The sequence below is a fragment of the Pholis gunnellus genome (genome assembly GCF_910591455.1).
Source record: "Pholis gunnellus genome assembly, chromosome: 14".
In the NCBI taxonomy this organism is placed as follows: domain Eukaryota; kingdom Metazoa; phylum Chordata; class Actinopteri; order Perciformes; family Pholidae; genus Pholis; species Pholis gunnellus.
In genome coordinates this window covers 19811390-19830242 of record NC_136541.1, presented here as the reverse complement: position 1 = coordinate 19830242, position 18853 = coordinate 19811390, and the positions used below count along the sequence as shown (strand labels likewise).

Below are 18853 nucleotides of genomic sequence, written 5' to 3'. Positions count from 1 at the left end.
ATAAATATCATCTAATTTTTGGGGGGAAAATGCTAAAGTGATTTCAGAGAGAAGCAGACAGAAGTTTGTTATATTGAAGGATATATCAGGATGTCAAACTGATTCAGCAGTGAAAACAGGTTGTAAAGATAAAGGTAGAAGCTAAAGCCTACAGATCACAGTGTAAAAGTGAACCACCACAGAAGACAATGATATTAATGAACAACACTGTTCTTGTAAAGCTGGGTAGTTCTTCATTTACTGTTACAATCATTTAAAAGCAAAAGCAGCAGGTGTTTACATTCAGTATACCTTCAGTAGCTAGCATAGCATAGAAGTGCTAACACTAATTAATGATGTGCTAACGTACATTTGACGTATTCTCGAAACGGATGTCTCTGTCCAACCTCTCCCGGTAACAAGTATCAATATTACAAAACGTTTAACCGTGACCACAAAACCAGCTTGAAAATGAACAAAATCTGACACAGTTGCATGAGAGTCTTTGGTGCAGAGCCGATCATAGCCGAGCACTATGCTAGGCTATGTCATAGCACTATGCTAGGCTATGATCGGGCAGTCTGCATTTTGAGGGGCCAGACGTCTGGGGCCTGAAGGGGCCTGAAGTCTGCAACTGTCAATTTTATTTTCAGCCGATGACAACATTCACTTGTAGTTGTTACCAGCTGTAGCTAGTTTGCCGATTAAGAATGTCCAAGAGTTGGTAAAAAAACACTGTATCTGGTTGACTTTTAAATGTTTCCAGCTGACTCATTTTGAATCCTATAAAAGGTTTTCGATCATGCAGTTGACGGCGACATTCACCAACGGTTATAGACATATTTGTGTTTCATGTATAATAGGAATGATCATTTATTTTGAACATGACCCTGTTTGACTTGATGACACAAGAGAAAAGCTTCTACCGTTTGGCAAATGTGACGCTGTCTTGGGGTAAACATTGAATGGGAGGTAAACTTCCCCAAATCCAATGAAGAGCAGCGCAGAGTGCTAACGTTAGCCTAAACTCTGATAGCATGCAGGACCAGCTCCAAAACAGTTAATGTGTTGTTCATGAATATTATTATTCATTTTTTTTTTTCGTAACATAGCCTGTGACCCCCACAAACCAAAGGTGCTGATGCCAGTAAGTTAACGTGCTCCTTGACTTTGTTACTGCGGTGAGGTGATAAGCTAGTTGCCTGGATATGCTAACCGTTGCTGTTTATATAATCCATTCCTTTCAGCTTTGCTCTTGAGCTTTGAGGTTTGGAAATGACGACAAAAAAAAGACACCACCCTTCCTACACTTCAATACAGAGTATCTCTCTTCCTACAGCCCCGTGCACACCACTTTGACATGTACAGAAATCCAACGCTGTGCCGAGTTATAGTTGCTAAGCTATGATTGGACAATCAATATTTCACAATCAATGTTTGGGGGTAAGGGATTAGCAAAGAGTCATTTAAAGCTACATTGTTTGGGTGATTTTGCTCTCTCATATCTCCCTTTGTCTCTCTCCATCTGTCTCTTGCTTGCACTTTAGTTCTTTTTTTTTGGACTAGTCAGGTGGTCGGTTACATAACTGTTATTTAAACATCAAACAGAATTACTATTCCTAGTTTTGCATGCACGTGTGTAACTGCCAGTGCTTTTCGTGTGTGCATAAACAAAGTATGGATGCAGGCCTGTGCTCTTCTGGGTTTTTATTCATGCCTGGTTATGATTCATGCCTCATGTGTTATTATATATGCATGCACATGTATGGCTTTATGTGCCTGTGTAGTATACTGGCATGTGTGTGTGTGTGTGTGTGTGTGTGTGTGTGTGTGTGTGTGTGTGTGTGTGTGTGAGTGCCTCCACTCTCTGCCCCTGTGAACAGCAGGCCAGCTGACACCCCAGCGAGGATGGATTAGCATTTTAAACTACTGGCATGACTCTGCATGTCTCCTGACAGCTACCGCTCTCCCATGGGGTCGCCTATACATGAGACATGGGTATCATCCCTGGGACCGAACACACACACAAAAAAAGATGAGCGTGGAGTCACGGGGAGTTGTTCAGGATCTCACCGACAGCTCTCATAAACAACTAGTTTGCACTCTGAAACACAACAGCTGTGGAACTTTAAAAGTCACAGTTGCCAGTAAACGATGCAAATTTGCGTCAGTTGGAACACATAAAAAAAAAAAAGGTTCAATAGATGTATGCAAGCAGTTGACCAACTACTAGGATCCCCGTTTTGCATACGGCCATTCCGCACAACGTGATTGGGTTACAGTGTTTTTACAGTGTAATACTTGCATTTTGTAGTCATGTGCTTTAGTCATATATTATAGTTATATTTTCTCCCTTTTTTCTTTTGTGCTGATCTGATCCGTGACTCTGATCCGCCATCCGATCCGAACCGTGAGTTTTATGATCCGCTGCACCACTAACGGGCAACGTGGTTAATTTACTGATCGGGCGGCTCGGGTCATAAAAAAATGTACATTCTGATTAATAGCGGACGGGTTGCCAGTGGGGTGAAATAACACATCGTATTAATTACATTCTTTAATGAAAAGCATCACATTTATTACATTCTCTAAAATGTGAACATAGCAGAAAGCACAACAGAGCTGCTGTCTGGTGATGGCGTGCACATTTACGCACATTGAAGAGCAGCGTAACCTCATGAATTATCTCATAAGCCAAATGTCTATGTAGGTTTCCTCTGTCAAGTCTTTAACTAGCCTACAGTTTTTAGTTTTGCTGCTTAAATGTCCCACGTTATTTGCTGCACTGACATCACTGCGTGCATGGAAACTTTTACAATTACTGACAGCAGCCTTTTAATCATTCAAATTAATCGTTGAAGAAAACAGTCATACATCAACAGACTTAAAAACATAATTTAAAAAAACAACATAACCTAGGTCTAGTGGAGAGGGGGAGCTAAATGAATCGGAGGAATTAATTAATTTTTGTGGGTGGCGGGTGGATGATTTATGCATCCACACAAGAATCTCTAGTGGAAACTAAAACAGAGCAGGGAGAGTAAAAAAGTACTGGAGTTGTATTCATTGGCTTCAAATTTATGCTAATGTTGCTCCGAGTTTGCTGGAAATATAAAAAGGAAACTTCTTGCTAGCATGTTTGCCATATGAGCTTTAGAACTTGATATGTCCTTGTTGCTTTTCGACGCCCCCAAGTGGCTAGAATCTATTACTGCAGTTTTATATCACAGTCATTTAGCTGACGCTTTTATCCAAAGCGACTTACAATTCAGAGCTATCATACCGTAGGCACATCTACGGGAGCAATTTTGGGGTTAAGTGTCTTGCTCAAGGACACATCGACATGCAACCAGTGGCGCCTGAGCCGGAGTTTGAACCGCCAGCCCTCTGATTGAAAGACGGCCCTGCTCTCCACTCAGCCACAGTCGCCCTAAAAGTGGTGTACAAATTTGCAATATGAATTAAGTTCAGTTTTGCTCGACTACCATTTCAGAATATATCCAGTTTATGAAAGCTTCTGCGTTTTGGTTTTCAAAAGGTCTGAAAGCCAAAACCTGGGAAAGATCACATGAAGCACAGAAAGAGAGGATGAATTTAAAGATTTAAAATGTCTTTGGTAGCATGGAGCATAAATATTCACCGTGGGTGAACAGACAAAGGAAAGGTAGGCTATGTGACCCTCACATCAAAGCAAAAATGTAATAAAGCTAGACACACGAACAGACAAATTGATCACCGCTCTTATCCATTTTACTTGTACTTAAAATGATTTCATATTTTTCCAAGTAGCACTTTTGGAAGATGTGATGAAATCTAATGAAAGACAACCACTTGTTCAGCCTTTGGGTAGAACATCCTAATTAGAACAAGTGCTTGAGTGAAAAAATGTATCTCACAGGCTTGATTAAATGTAATAAAAAAAGATCTAATTGTCTTTATTTCACTGTTTATTCAAGGAAGGACTGTCCACTCTTTAAAAAGACTTTGAGACTCCAGCGCTGCAAAATATCCATCCCATGGTCTTTGATTGCATTTGATCTATTCTCTTCTACGCTATCCTTCTCGGGACCCTCGGCGTCATAACATTGGCCTTACTGTCTCCTGCAGACGTGTCCTGTGAGTCCAAGATGCCCGATTCCTGTAGCGATCGGATGCAGGAGTCCACCAGCTCCAAGCCTGTCGTCAGCTCCTCCTCGATGTCCTTCTGTCCATCTGCATCAATGAAAATGGGAAGAAAAAAACAACACGACTTGAAACAAAGACGCAGCTTCTTCTGCCACCTGCAGTGCAACGTTGGGACTTTAGCCACGCTCATGGCTGGACGTACCCGATAGGGGATACCTGCAAAAATGGGTATTTGTGGTTCCACAAATTAACTGAAGAATATGTGCTGTGTGAAAGCTATTTCAATAGAAGTAGTAAACTCAAATGACACAATTCTTCCCAAAACACATAATTCTCATAATGGAAATGGAAACACACGCCATGCAGATGATGGAACTAACATCTGCATGGCTTACACTGAGGATAGATATGCATAAATCCATTTAGAAATCATATAAAACAGACTTTCACATCATGTCGCGTAATTATCATGTTTTGATTTTTTTTTTCTTTTCGGTATCAAAGAATCAAATGATTGTTGTCTGTGCACAGGAGAACTAATGCAGCATGACATTTTGCGGTGCAGGTTCACCCCAAAGAAATGAAGGTTAACAAAAGGAGTGCTAAGCTAGCAATGCTTACTGTCCAGGATAGGGTTTTGGAAATAAAAACAAAATGACTAATAAATGCTAATGCCCAATTTGCTCAGAATGTCCCATCAACAACCATGGAATGCTTGGAAACCATCTCTATTCACAAATGGATAGTTTATGCGCTTTCAAAACATGTAGGCAAATAAATATCCAAATCATTTTGATAGACTTGTAGTGTTAATGTCGTTAGAATGTGAACAGTAAGCGAAAACTAAGCAAAACAGCCAAAGGTTCAAGGGGTTAACATAACTACATTATTGTCTTTACAATAATCCGCACATTAAGTCTCTGATCATTTGAGTTAATATTGTGAATTTGTGGACTATTGTGAACTTTTACTTATCCTTTCCACACCCCACCCATTGAAATACAATTAGAACATGTAAGTTCAAATTCATTCTCATTCAGCCGCTGATTAGCGACCAAAGAAGCGGCCCCACTTGTGTCTGATCACGAAGTAAAGTCTGAGGATGACCCTTTGGGTCAAGGGTATATAAAACCTAATTGATAATCCAGCAACAAATCCAGGATTTAGGTCTGTGAGGCGCCGCCTTGTACTTAGATACCAGGCCGTTTGTCTGCCAGAGCCAGGCACATGCCCGGTGTCTTCCAAGTTAGAGAGGGCTGCCAAGGGGGAAACAACTTACAAATGAGTCTGAGGAGCAACATTAATCTCTTATTGAGAGAGAGAGAGAGATGGTAAAAGCAGAGGCCCTTTGAGTGGATTTAGGAGGTGGGTTTTATTGACTTGGAATGACGCGATTGCAGACTGATGATGTTGATGCTGTTGGGGAAACATTTCCAATTCAGTGCTGTCTGCGGCGTTACGCCGCATTCACTCTCAGCCTTTCCAGCCAGAACTCATTTTCAAACCTGCTTGATCCAAAAGCGATGGGTTTTTAATGATTTGTGAGCGATGCCGAGATCAAAACAAGTCTGATTGGAGCAAGGGAGAGTTTTCCCTCTTTTCTTTTTTTCTCTTTTTCGTGACAGAGAAAAAAGTACCGGTGGTCGGTACTTCAGTGCAACGGACGGATGAAGACCGCAGCAGACGCAGAAAGCCTGTCGGTATGAAACATTTTGACCACGGACCTTTAGTCGCCGCTTTGTTGGCAAAGGTCGCCAACCCTGCACTCAGGCAATCAATCTGCTCGGCTGACAAGGAGGGGGAGAGAGTGACCTAGGTGTCAGGCATGGGTGGATGTTTTTTAACTAAAGTGCTGTCAAAGAAGATGTCAAGCCCCGAGAGGTGTCTTCATTTGACTTTCAAATCACCTAAAAGGCCTCGCACTCATTGATTCTTGTTTTCTGCTTTATGGTAAACCCATTCCCATCTTGCTCTGCAAACACGTTAAACTAAATACTCAGAATTATTTGCAAGTGCTGTTTGACCTTTACTCAGCTGTCAGAAGGATTGAGGCGATTTGAAAGTTTTTTTCTGTTAGAGCGAGCCTTTTTTGTTTATTTACAATAAATTCAATACGGAGAGTGAGTTTGAGTCAGCATTTTAAAACACTGCAGCCCAAACTAGTTATTTGACAGGATTGCATTAATACAATGTAAGAGCATGATGGGGGATTTATTATTATTTCTTTTTACAATGGCTACCAATATAATAAAGCACAGTCAGCAATGTGCAGTGCCGGGAATGCACACAATAGAGCGCCAGACAGAGTGTGTGATTTGAGAGCATTTGAGAAGAAATGTTACCTTGGTTGTTCCAGCGGAATTTCTCATCTGCTGAGCTGCGAGAGACAAACAACAGACGGCAAAACAAGATTAGAAATATGAGCAAAAACGACATTTCACTGTTTTGTTTGTTGGTGCAACACTATAACAAACCACCTCCCGCCTATAAAGTATTGTTATAAAACAGGAAATGGTTTGAAGAGATTGATATCACTGTCTGTGATCTGGTGAGAACCTTATATATGTATCGAGTCATTTATCAAACCCAATAAGATACACTCCAAAAGATTTTATTGTCAGGCTACAAACAAGGCAGATTTTTTTAGATAAACAAGGATACCATCCAACTTACCCGAAATACAATCTACCATCTCATGTAAGTGCACATAACTTTTCATTCATTTATTACTTCAGCAGATTCATGACTGAAGTAAAAAATGAATCAATCATTTTTGGAACATTACGACACAAAGTTAACACCATAGACTGTATGTAAGAAGTGGACGTAGTCATCGCGACGTCACCCATTGGTTTGTGGACTGCCATTCTGAAGCCACGAGTTCGCTGATTTCGCCGTCGCCATCTTGGATCACGGCCGTGGCCATGTTATTTTTTGCAACCGATGAACAGAAGTCACCATATTTTGACTGTGGAGGAGTGACGTAGTGACGCCGGGTATGGCTCTGGTAGCGGCAGTGAACTGTCAATCACAGTAGCCCCGCCCTAAAGCATAATACACTTTATGATCTATTTGACTCTAAAAAGGACCATCATTTACTAAATGGACATCATGCTGTATTGAAGAAGACTTGAAACTAGAGATTGAGACCATAAACTCATGTTTACAATGTTTACTGAGGGAATAAAACAAGTGCGAAGTAGAGTCATTTTCAAATAGACTTCCATACAATCAGACTTCTTTTTGCATCCCCTGTTGGGATCATGATATACTTTGTCAAATTTTTAACAACTCAACTCTTTTCAGTGGATTCCCGTAAATTTGGCATTAACGGCACAACATAGAATCGGAATCAGAACCGTTTATTGCCATGGTATGTTGAACATACCAGGAATTTGACATGACGGGTGGTGCATAACATAAACCTCAGGTACTTCAATTAGTGACAATTTTTTTAGCAGTTGTTTGATGATGTCATTCACCCACTGTTTCAAGCTTTCCTTATGCCTTTTCACCCGTACCGATTGTCGGCAGCAGCAGTCTGCAACAGTGGCAGACCCTGTCATACCCAATATACAGCTCCACTAGATTCTCATCCCCAAGCCCCGTATGGTGAGTATGCTGCTTTCAAATGTACCTGCTATACTGTCTGACAGTCAACACAGCGGGCCTACGACTGAGGCACCTGAAACATGAATCAAAAAGTCATCCAGTTTCTAAATAGCTCAATAACTGCCTTAACTGTCAATAACTGTCAACTGACGGTGGAACATCTTGGGATTAAAATGCTCATTAACAAAAACGGCAACAGATATTGCCAAACATTTTTTTAAGTAGAATCGATTGTGCTACTTTGCATAATTATCTTGGCTATTGGCTATTGCTGATGTGCTGCAGTTTCCCCAGTTTTTTACACTCACTTGCTCTCATTTAGGGGAAAGAGTATGAAGCAAGAATACAGAGTGAAGTAGGTGCCAAAATGTCTAAGAAGAAACATATCTATATTGTGGAACAGAACTTTTCAAAGTCAATATTTTTCAATCAAATGGCATCCTTCCAGCGCAACCACAAACTGTGAATTGTTAGTCAGGGTGTTTCCTCCAGTTGGAGCTTCTCTGACACATGTTCAATACTGTTCACTGCTATAGTCACGTCTTTTACCATTCCTGGGCCGCAGGGTTAACCCCCTCACCCTGTCTATGGAGGTGGAGTTGTCATTTACATGTCTTCGATTGCATGGTTGTAAAAACTGCTTGATTTGGAATCCTAAAAACTGTTACAGCCCAGATTCAAGGGATTGTTTGACATTTTGGAAAATGTGCCTTATTGCAAAGTTAGATGACAAAAAGCATTGCCACTCCTATGGTCTGTGTGGCATATGTGACTGTAACCTCCAGGAAGACTATTGATTCCTGATATTATTCCGCTTACACCACGATCACTTGCCAAAGAAAAACAAATAAGACCATTCATTTGTATTTTTAGGCATTTTGCAACCAAAATGTAACGTTTTTTTCTCAAGCCATTCAGTCCTTTTCTCTGGTAGCCCTGACGCTTTGCTAATTCCTGGAACAATCATTGCCACCCCATGAGGCAATGGAAACGTTGTTCACTGCTACAGTAAATAGGACAGACCATTGACCATACGATCTGCCAGCGGGAGATATTTCTAGTGCTCAGCTCAACTCTTTGGCTCAGGTATAAGCCAGGAAGCTAACATTATGCTAGCAAGACTCAAAGTCAATACAATTTCGTACGGTTAAAAACATTATGTATATATACAGTATGCATATATACAGTATGTTTGACAACAGGACAAGCTAGCTACCCAGCCTTGTCACGGTCCACAAATCAATATTAATATATTACCGAAATATTGACTAGCATAACGCTAGCATAAAGCTATCGTTCCGCTTGCAAGATTAGTCAATAACGTTGCGTACGGTTGAAAAAGCGTGAATATAATTTCATAGTATGTTTAACAACAGGACAAGCTAGCTATCCAGTCATGTCATTGTCCTCAAATTATAATTAGATTTTCACGAATAAATGAGGGACCCTGAGTACTGTCGACAGCAGCCCGGGGTAACGTTAGCGAGTTGAATAGCAAATCAAATCTAAGAGACTATCGCTTGTAATATGTTTAAATTAGATTTTCAAATGTAAACTAAGATCTATTTTACTAAATGTAGTCAGCGCATTAATTTAAAATGGTGAACAGAGAGTTTAACCGGAACTACTACTTAGTACGTGTCTATTATCAGGAATTGACCCTGCAGCCAATCAGAATCGAGTATTCACCCAGACAATAGAATAAGATGCAAGAACCAAAAAGTGATAAGGTTAGACTAAAAACAAAGAAAAATAAGATAGCCTGGGTCTGTTAAAAGTTATGATAATACCCACTAACAACTACCAGTACATCTAAAGCTCACTAAGTCAAGGTGCTTAATAGGGAATTCAAAGTGTATCTACTGCCTTCACATGGAGACGGCTAGCAGCTAACTTAACGGTGCTAACAAGGCTAACAACGTCAACAGTGATGACAGCGCTGATGCGCGTGCCATCGAACCAGCTATGTAAACAAAGCCCAGGGAAGTTGGTGTTTTAACGGGCTGAGTTTTAAAACTATTGACATAGCTAAACTAGCCAACTCCTATGTACCAGTCTTTATGCTAAGCTAAAGCAGCTCTGATACCGCTCTCCATATCAATCTTCTCATATAACTCTTGGTAGGAAAAGCTAATATGTGTCTTTTCGAAAATGTGAAACTATTCCTTAAAGACCGTTGCTGAAAAAAAAGAGCTATGATTCAAGGCTCTCATCAACAGTGTTTTGGCAATATTGACCGATGACTATCATGTTGCAATATTCTCTCTTGTCAACAGTGCAACACGATTCAAAATAATAAGCAATTTGGTCCAAAATCCTCCATATCTGTAACCCAAAGCCTCTAAAGCTAAATCTAGCGATGAATGCTATTCACTCCCCAGGGGACAAAGAACAGATGCTATTAAATCATCCCATTGATTACCCCCATTCTGTGTGTGCGTGTGGTGTGTGACGGATTGCGAGGGGGAGCCAAGTGCTACATGTTAATGGGATCCTCAGTCAGCAAAGCAGACTCCTCATTCATCAGGCGTTATTATACCAAACAATACACCCCCACATGTGCACACACACACACACAGTTGCTATAAAGGAGGCAAATGCATCACACAAACTGGGTGTCTTGGAGGATGGAGTGTGTTTATATCAAGACACACACCTCGGATGGGGCAGGATGATGAGGATTATTATCACTAGTCTGTGCTGATGTCAGAGGCTGAGTCAATGTTTTCTTAAAGGGCAAGACGGACTGGTCCTCGCGCTCTTTTCCTTGGTGTCAAAATGTTGCCTTGGTGCTCTTGAAAATGCCCCCAAAGAAAAGGCGAATGTGTATTATTTACCAATGCCCACAATGTGATATAGTTCAAACTAAATGCAAGCCGAGTGCTCACGTAGAGACCTCGTTGGAAACTGTGAGGAAAAGAAGCCGAGTGGCGTTATCATCAAGTGGTTACATCAACAGGAGCCGTAGCTGGAATATAAAGCAGTCCGGAGGGGTTCTGATTTCTGCCTGAGCATGGGGGAAATAAAGGCATATACTCGCATTATCGGGGAGATCAAAACACGCCAGACCAAACCAGATAAGAGCGGAGAGAAGAGCAGATATAACACATATATCTTGGAGGAGAATAGGCTAAACTAGACTACATTGGAGCAGAACAATCCTCCATCAGTTGGATTGGATCATGAATCAGAGTCAGGGTGCGTGCCATTCATCAGAAGAGGCTCAACCTTTTGATATATATCTTCTAGTGCCAAAGCTAGTAGAATAAAGTAATCACCAACCATCTTGATATTCAAATAATTGTTTCAGTCATCTGTCAAGTAACAAGACTTAGAGACTCTTGACGTGATAATGTCGCAACAGTGAAAGTTAGAGGATTGCCAAAGTCTTTACAATTGATCTAGACACGGACAGGAGAGTGTGTGTACCAAATTTCATGGCAGTCCAGTCCAGTAGCTGTTGAGTTGTTTCACTCACAATGAAAAAGTCAGTGGTTCACCAAAGTCCTTAAGAATCATCCTCTGTGCACTACGGATGTCTTTTGCAAAATGTCATGGAGATCCATCCAATAGTTGTTGGATTGTTTCACTCAAAACCACAAATGTCAACCCCGTGGTGTGGGCGCTAGAGGAAAAGTCGGCAGATCACCAAAGTTTAATCCTCTAAGGATCATGAACGTCTGTGCAGAATTTCATGGAAATCCATCCACCAGTTACAATTTGCCATCCCTCACAACCGAGCCGCAGCCTTCCCCTTCCTCTCTCCTTTCTCTCCCCCCGCCTCTCTGGCTACACAAGCAGTCTTCCTCCTCCTCCTCCTCCTCCTCCTTCTGGCCACCAGGTACATCTCATCAGACCTCAGTATCTGAAACAGCTCATTGACCTCTTGGCCCAAGAAACACAGAAAGTTTGTTTGTTTGTTTTCCCCACTAGTCGAATCTCTACGGCGCGTCAATGGGATGTGACAGCGTAATTAGTGGACCGAGGGAGAGAACTAATTGACGGCGTGATCAACTTGCCTGCTACAGGTCACGCCATGCCGTGGCACTTCATCACCGCTAATGATATAATGCCGTGTGAATGTGTGGCTTAGTTTGTGTGTTTACAAAACAGCCCTCGAGTCTGGTTTGCTAAGGGATCAGCGCTATAGTTGTTGCCTTTGAAGGCTAAAAAAAAAAAAAAGGCCGTAGATGTCATTGATGAATTAAAATAAAACACTGTTGATGCTATCTAACATGTTATTGTACTCAATCACTGCTACTTTTGATATTCACAAAATCCAAACATGGTGCATAATCCCAAGTAAAGGACACCGTATATCTCAGAAATATGGGTTTCAGGTTATCATTTTCAAACCAAAATTTTCCACAAAAGTTTCATCTTGTGGATTCGGACTCTGGTTGGTACAATTTGTTCTGGCAGAACCAAACACAACTATCATACGGAACAAAACAAAAAGGCCGCAGCTAGACCCTTAGGAAAGTTGTCTCTGCTCAGTCATAAACGGATTCTGGAGCGGTTCTTTTGTGGTGTGAACGCGATCCGTCCCAACTACAAGGCTTACGCTGTGTTCACACCATGCGCTGAGCAAAGTTTTGAGTCACCTTACTCGCGGGAGTGTACTTGTGGGATCATTCGTGTTTATTTGCGGCATTCACGCAATTCATGCTGGATGCGCTAGAGAGGAGGAGTTGCTTGTGGAAACCATTATCAACTAAGCCATTTATTTCCACCACCAACCATGGAAGAAATAACCACTATTGCTGCTTTGCACATAGTGTGGAAGTCCCAGATATCCCGGGAAACTAAATGCTGTCTTGTCTGGGTTCAAAACATCATCTGGAGGCGAATCATCGATTTCATCTAGGTGTATTCACCGTATCTAACAAGCCACACGTCGGCTGGTTTACTACAGCTGAACACGAAATAAACAATTCTGCTGTGATTTAATTGCAATAAATGGATAAAAGTGATGCCGAAAAAACAAAATAAGGATGCCGATTTGGAAAAAGTCTGAATGCTAGGCTTTGCTAACATTGTAGCAGCTCCATCAACTCTGAATATAACATAATGTGCCTGCGTTAATATGGCAGCCTCGTTATTGTTTGTGCTATATGGTTTATAAACATTCATTTATACGTTTTGTCCGGTCTCTACGGCTACAATATTTGTTTCCTCCATAGTTTCTGATTCAATAACGGCAACAGTCAACAGTTGATCGCAGTTAGCCAGAGAATAAATCGAGGCCCGACCTGGTCTGGTGAGGAAGTACATTGCCTTCTTGACATTTGGGCCTTTGTGTATTTTCTTACTGGTGCCCCCAGACACATCTAACCAATGAACGGATGTAACATCCTCACATGCCTTTTGGTTTGAAACTCTGGCCAATTGGCGTCGCTGCCAGTACGGATAGTTTTGATGGGTTTTTGTTTCATTTATTCGTTGTGTCCCCGATGTGTAAGGGCCTTAAAGTGGCTGTATAGAAAACTCTTACTCTAAATACGTCATGGTAACCTTTAATGGCTCATCTAATGTTAATTCCCCAAAATTCACCGAACAGCTTATATTCGAAATATATAAAAAGACAGACATTTAGTTTTGCGGGGCTGCCAATGTTCCTGGAGCTCCACCAAGCAAATGAGTCTAAAATAAAAACCTGATGCTACTTAACCACAAATTTGATCCATTAGACATTATGACACATTGGCCTCTGCCATTTCAGGACTATAATACAAATCTTTACAATAACTGGGAATATACATGTCAAGATGAGGGGCCAATTTGAGCTGCAGCCTAATTCAAAACAGGTAAATAGCAAGGCAGGTAAAAGCTCTCTATTGCAATACTTGAATGCAGTTATTACATTTTTGGGGTTAAAAGCACCACTTGTTAAAGCCGTTGATTTCAGTCGGATCAAAGAACAGATGGGATGTGTAATGCCCCGTAATTTCTAATAATGATCGACTCCTGTTGTACATTGAGACCTGATATTTTTCGGCTGCTTTGAAGAGCGCACTTTGGCTATTTGGTGCTATTCCTAGAGGAAAAAAAAAAAAGGGTAATGTCACAAATTAAAGCGCTGCTCTCACCGACTGGTCCGCTGCATTAAGAAGCAGGGAAATGGGAAGAGGGAGACGGAGAGAGGGAATATGATACTCAGACCAGGGAGACGGAGAACAATAGAGATACATATGAGAGGTGGGAAATGAAAGTGGGAATATAATACAGAGAGAGAGAGAGCATGACACAGAGAACGAGAGCTCTGCTAAATCCAATGAGGGGGGCTTAAAAGAGCGAATGCCAGAGATAGCAGTGAAAATCCTGTCATTTCATCCACCCAATAAACACATTCTGAACCCAGGCCACATAATCCATCTATTTCTATGCGCAACATATTATCTGTTATCTGTTCTGACCACAATGGCCAGCCCTCTTGTAGACAGAGCTGTTAGATAATAGAGCCACCCATAAACAAAAAAACAACAAAGAAATGAAAGCGAAGGCATTAGATTGTGACAAGTTTTACTTGACCATCCAAAGAGAAGCAGACTTGCTTTATTCCCCAGAAGCCCCATCGATATTCATTCTCTTCTTCATTTCTCTGATCATCAATCACTGCCGCTCCACTTTGGTTTATCATAATCATGAATTTTGGGAGTGATGCCTCTTCTTGCTGCCTTCTACTGAGACAACACTCTGACTCTGAAATGCATTTGTAATACCGAATGAGGCGGACGGTTGGGGTATTGTGATGCTGTACATTTTAAATAGATACAGGGGGAGAAATTAAAGGAAAACCCTGAATATAAAGAAAGAAACACCATTGCAAGTCCCACATGAAGGCTATATGCCACCGTGTGTTTACAACAACACAGATAAGCCAAAATATGGGAATGCAAAGTAGCTGATAATGGCAGAAAATCCATGAGACATGAAAAACACCTGTTGTGTAAAACTCTGTTGCTATGGTAATAACCAAGCTATTCTGTTTCAAGAAGTGTAGATGACAAACAGGATATGATCCTAAACTAGGGCAGGAGCTGGTGTTTCACCTGCTACTCGAGAGGCCGGTTTGCTGCAGAATATCACAACTCGTGTTTTTCCTGCAATTGGAATGACAGCAGTGTGCCTGTGAGAGGCTCCAGGAAAGCGCATAATGCGGCACGAGATAGGCAGTGTCGGAAGCTGAAATGACTTCAAAGAGACCAATAATTCGCTGGGTGATCCCTGTGGGAGCAGGAAGCATATCAAACAGCTCGTCTGTAAGCCACACAAACAACAAGTCATACAGTTGATATTAGCTGGCTCGATGTTATGGTGACTTTTGTCAGATTCTCCATCCTACAAAAATATACACTCGAGTCTCGAGACCCAAAGCGAGAAACAAATACTTGAGCTGCCATCTTGCACATCTGGAGCCGGAGTTTGCGCGGTGATAACTAGCTGTTAAGATACAACAACTAACCAAACAAACCACAATTTATGAGCAAATTGATGTTCTATTAGACAGACTCGTGATTCGCGTTTCAGATACGTCGTCTGGCTAACCTTATATATCGTCATGGGGGGAAATGTTGCTAAACTAGCTAGCGACACACTGAGTGACTGTATGAACTACAGACTGTAGAAGATCTTTACAGTTAGTCTGTATATGAAGATCGTTATAATACAGATTTTTATGTTTGAATTCAGAGAATTTAAAGTTGAAGCTCCCCTGCACGTTCCTACTCTAGGTACTGTGCTTCGTGACTTAATTCAGGGCAGCAATCCATCACAGCTGTCAATCGTGATGCTACGCCCCCTTTATATGGAAAAATGAACACTTAAACATACATCAGAGGGACAAGAACTTGAATGTCAGAAACCATCTTTAGGAAAAATGCACTTGAGGTGTGGGCTAGTTTGATTGTTTTTAATTTGTCCCATCCTCTAACATGGAGGGGGGCGGGGTTTATGACCTATACTGCAGCCAGCCACCAGGGGGCGATGGAGATGTTTTGGTTTCACTCTTGGGTCACTGTCATGTCATCCATCTTTATGCAAAGTCTATGGAACAGACTTATGATTAATACTCCTGCTGCTGGTCTTAGAACAACAGCAGCTGCAAAATGTTTGATCATTTAAATCATTTTCAAAATGATATCTACAGTCAGTTGCTCCCAGAGTCAGTGATGTTGTTGCTGGGATGTTCTGGACGTAAGATACAGACCTCTAATGTTGCTTGGCAGCAGATGCAAGCAGCTCGAGAATCAGCAAAACAATTCAACAAGAACCTGTTACTGCACAGAAAGCCAGTAGTTACACATGAGACAGATAGTCAGTCTCTTAATATAAGAGCGCTGATTTAAGACCAGCTTGGAGACATAAAGGAGTCCGTACGGAGCATGTGATATCAAAAGGTGAGCCCTGAGCGGCACTCGGAAGCTGTTTAAGGTGTGAGTTACAAGACAACCTGACACATTTGACATTGTAGAATCTGAGAGAATGCAGATAAACGCACGCAAGGACGGAGACTGATATTGTTGAAAAAAAACGGGACTCCTGCATGAATTCCCTGCTGCATCGGTTGCAGTCAGACAGTCCATCAGTTAGCCATGGGGGAAAAAGGCCCATGCACATCCCAGGACGCCTATTGTGGACCTTTAATTTCTGTCTGAGCTGGAAGACGGAGGACCCCGGGGCGCGCTCTGTAACTACGTGCTTTATCTTGCTCCGGTCACCTGAGTTTTACCTAATTGCGCATTATGTCGGAACAATGGCTAACTGTTGCTGCTTTGTCCAGGTAATATGTGACTCGTCTGTGTCTCATATCTCCAGAGGGGAGACAACTGAACGGGTTGAAAATGTCAACAGCATGGGGAGACTGCTGAACATTGCTACCCGGAGTAGGGGCTGCGTGGTGCATAATGCATGGCCGGATGGTGTAATGAGTAAATTCATCCCAACAGGAAAACTGGTCCTTTCGTCCAACCCTTAAAATAACCCATGCTTACATTTTATTAACTGTGACACTATTATCTAGAAGTCTGTCGCAACTAAAAAGGGCAGCACGACCAATTTCCTCCACAGCCGAGTGGGAGAAGTGTGTGCGAAATTGCAAGATGAGAAGCATCTTTTATTGATATATATATTTTTTAAATGAAGTTTGGTGAAAGTAAAAAACGACTTTGTCTGTTGTAGGCTTATTTTGTTGAAAAGTCATAAAGAAAAAATCAGCACCAACTTTAACCAAGTTGTCCTAACTTAATCAAACCCTAAAGGCACCCTGCGGAGTTCCTGTGTAAACTATCAAAAAAGAGTTGTATTTACATTGTTTCCTACAAAAATGTGTCTTCGGGGGTTTAATAAATAAGTTGAACGCATATCCTTCTACTAAAACTTCTTCAAAACCGATTCTTTAGATATTTAAAACCTTGCATTGTCCATGTGTTTGCTAGCTGTCAGTCTTCTTCACTTCGCTTTTGATGGTGCATTTCTTGGCACGTTAGCGACACCAGCTATGAATCAGTGGGCTCTTGTGCATGCATGTGTGATACAAACACACTTGTAAAAAAAAAAAATGCTCATGGTCAAAGACTCCACAGGGTTCCATATAATAACAATAATAACGTATCCCAAGACGACGTGAAAACAATGTGAATTATCACATGGATCTGCAGCTTTGTAGTGCGTTTCAGCTCACGGTTTAGTGTCCCACAGCTTTACGGTTCCATTGAACTGGAAACGGTCATGTGGATCATTTTTGTATGGATCAAATGCTTTTTAGAAGGCTCTGAGGAACAACGTCGTCTTGGTGACAGGGGGTGCCTGATCAGAAAAAGGAGGGAAATAATGTGTATTTTTTTAGGCCAAAACTTGAAAATAAGACATTTCCTAAATGTGTTTCAAAAATGCGCAGCAGAGAGGGTCCTCATACGAGATTGGAACACATACGACGTTTTGTATGTGTGTTCGTTCCAATGTCACCAAGTCCGATTACTCGTACACGACGAGCTTATCTGCTAGAGCACGTGCATCCCTGCTAAGGTAAGAGCGGAGCGGAGAAAGGACAATTTGTGTGGAAGCAAATGCTAAATAAAATAATGCTGGCCGCCAGCAATGCTGCAGCAGATTGCAATCAACCAAAAAGAAAGTAACACCAACTGAATGCAAAGCTCTGTGTCTGGCTGCGGCCGATAATATATATATTTTTTTTTTTTGGTGAAATCCTGCTCCTTTTTTTAATAAAAAAAGCTCAGCGTGAGCTGCCAAAGCTGGCGCGAGGACAGTGAAGGTGACGGTAGATATCAGTCTTCCTCTGGGTCTGATGTGCAGGAATTGAGCCGAGGCGGGGGAGGGACTTTTATTTCCCTCCCCTCCTCCCAGCCCATCCAGACAGAGGGAAACACGAGACCCTTTGAGGCGAGTGATTAGAGCGCAGCAGGAGGAGGCGCAGCTCGCCCTTCCTGTTGCCCTGTCCACATGCTCCGAAACAAATGGTCGGAGACAGAGAGGAGCAGAAGTCTCCCGTGACCCACTAAATTGGTCAGATTGACTTCCTCGACTGCCAGTGTGGGAGGCGGCCATCTTGACTCGGGGCCAGACGTTAAACGAGAAAGCAAGGGGGGGAGGACATGTTGGTTCTCTGTGTGAGACCAGACGGTCTTTCCAGAACTGCCCAGAGACAGATTTCATCTCTCCATGTCTACTTTTCTCTCGGCGAGATTAATAATCTCTCCCACGCTGCCGATCATGCGGATAGAAATATCTCTTGACAAGCACGATGTCAAGAAATGATTGACGGTGTTACATCTCTCTCTCGTGGTTGCTGTGCGGGCATTCGAAGCAAATTTCCCAAAAAAAACCCAGCCTTTTGCACGACAACAAAGAGTCTGAGAGAGCAGCACTTCAGGACTTCGCAGAGTGGCATGATCAGTCATCTTTTTTCAGCCGAGCAAACAACAGCTGATGTGTGCAAACTTCAGTGGGCAGACTTCAGTGGGCCGACGCTCTCCACATCTCCTCCCTCCCCTTTTCCAGTTATCAAGGGCCCAAATATTGAGCCTGTCAAGAGCTATGACTACGTGTTACTGTCAATAGACAATACCTCCCTTTGGGACAAGTGCGCAGAGGACATTGTGTTCAAGACGAGGACAGT

The 18853-nt window shown here is 42.0% G+C and overlaps 1 protein-coding gene across 3 annotated transcripts in view; it reads right to left on the bottom strand.

Annotated features, from left to right (window-relative positions):
• Positions 1-18853, bottom strand: part of LOC306705867 (catenin delta-2-like) — a gene marked incomplete at both ends in the record, with an annotated part of 121564 nt that overhangs the window by 64209 nt on the left and 38502 nt on the right. For all 3 annotated transcript variants that reach the window (XM_079172730.1, XM_079172731.1, XM_079172732.1), the window contains 2 exons: positions 4075-4191; positions 6447-6481. In XM_079172730.1, the coding sequence (XP_079028856.1) occupies positions 4075-4191; positions 6447-6481 (152 nt within the window). The remainder of the gene's footprint in view (positions 1-4074; positions 4192-6446; positions 6482-18853) is intronic.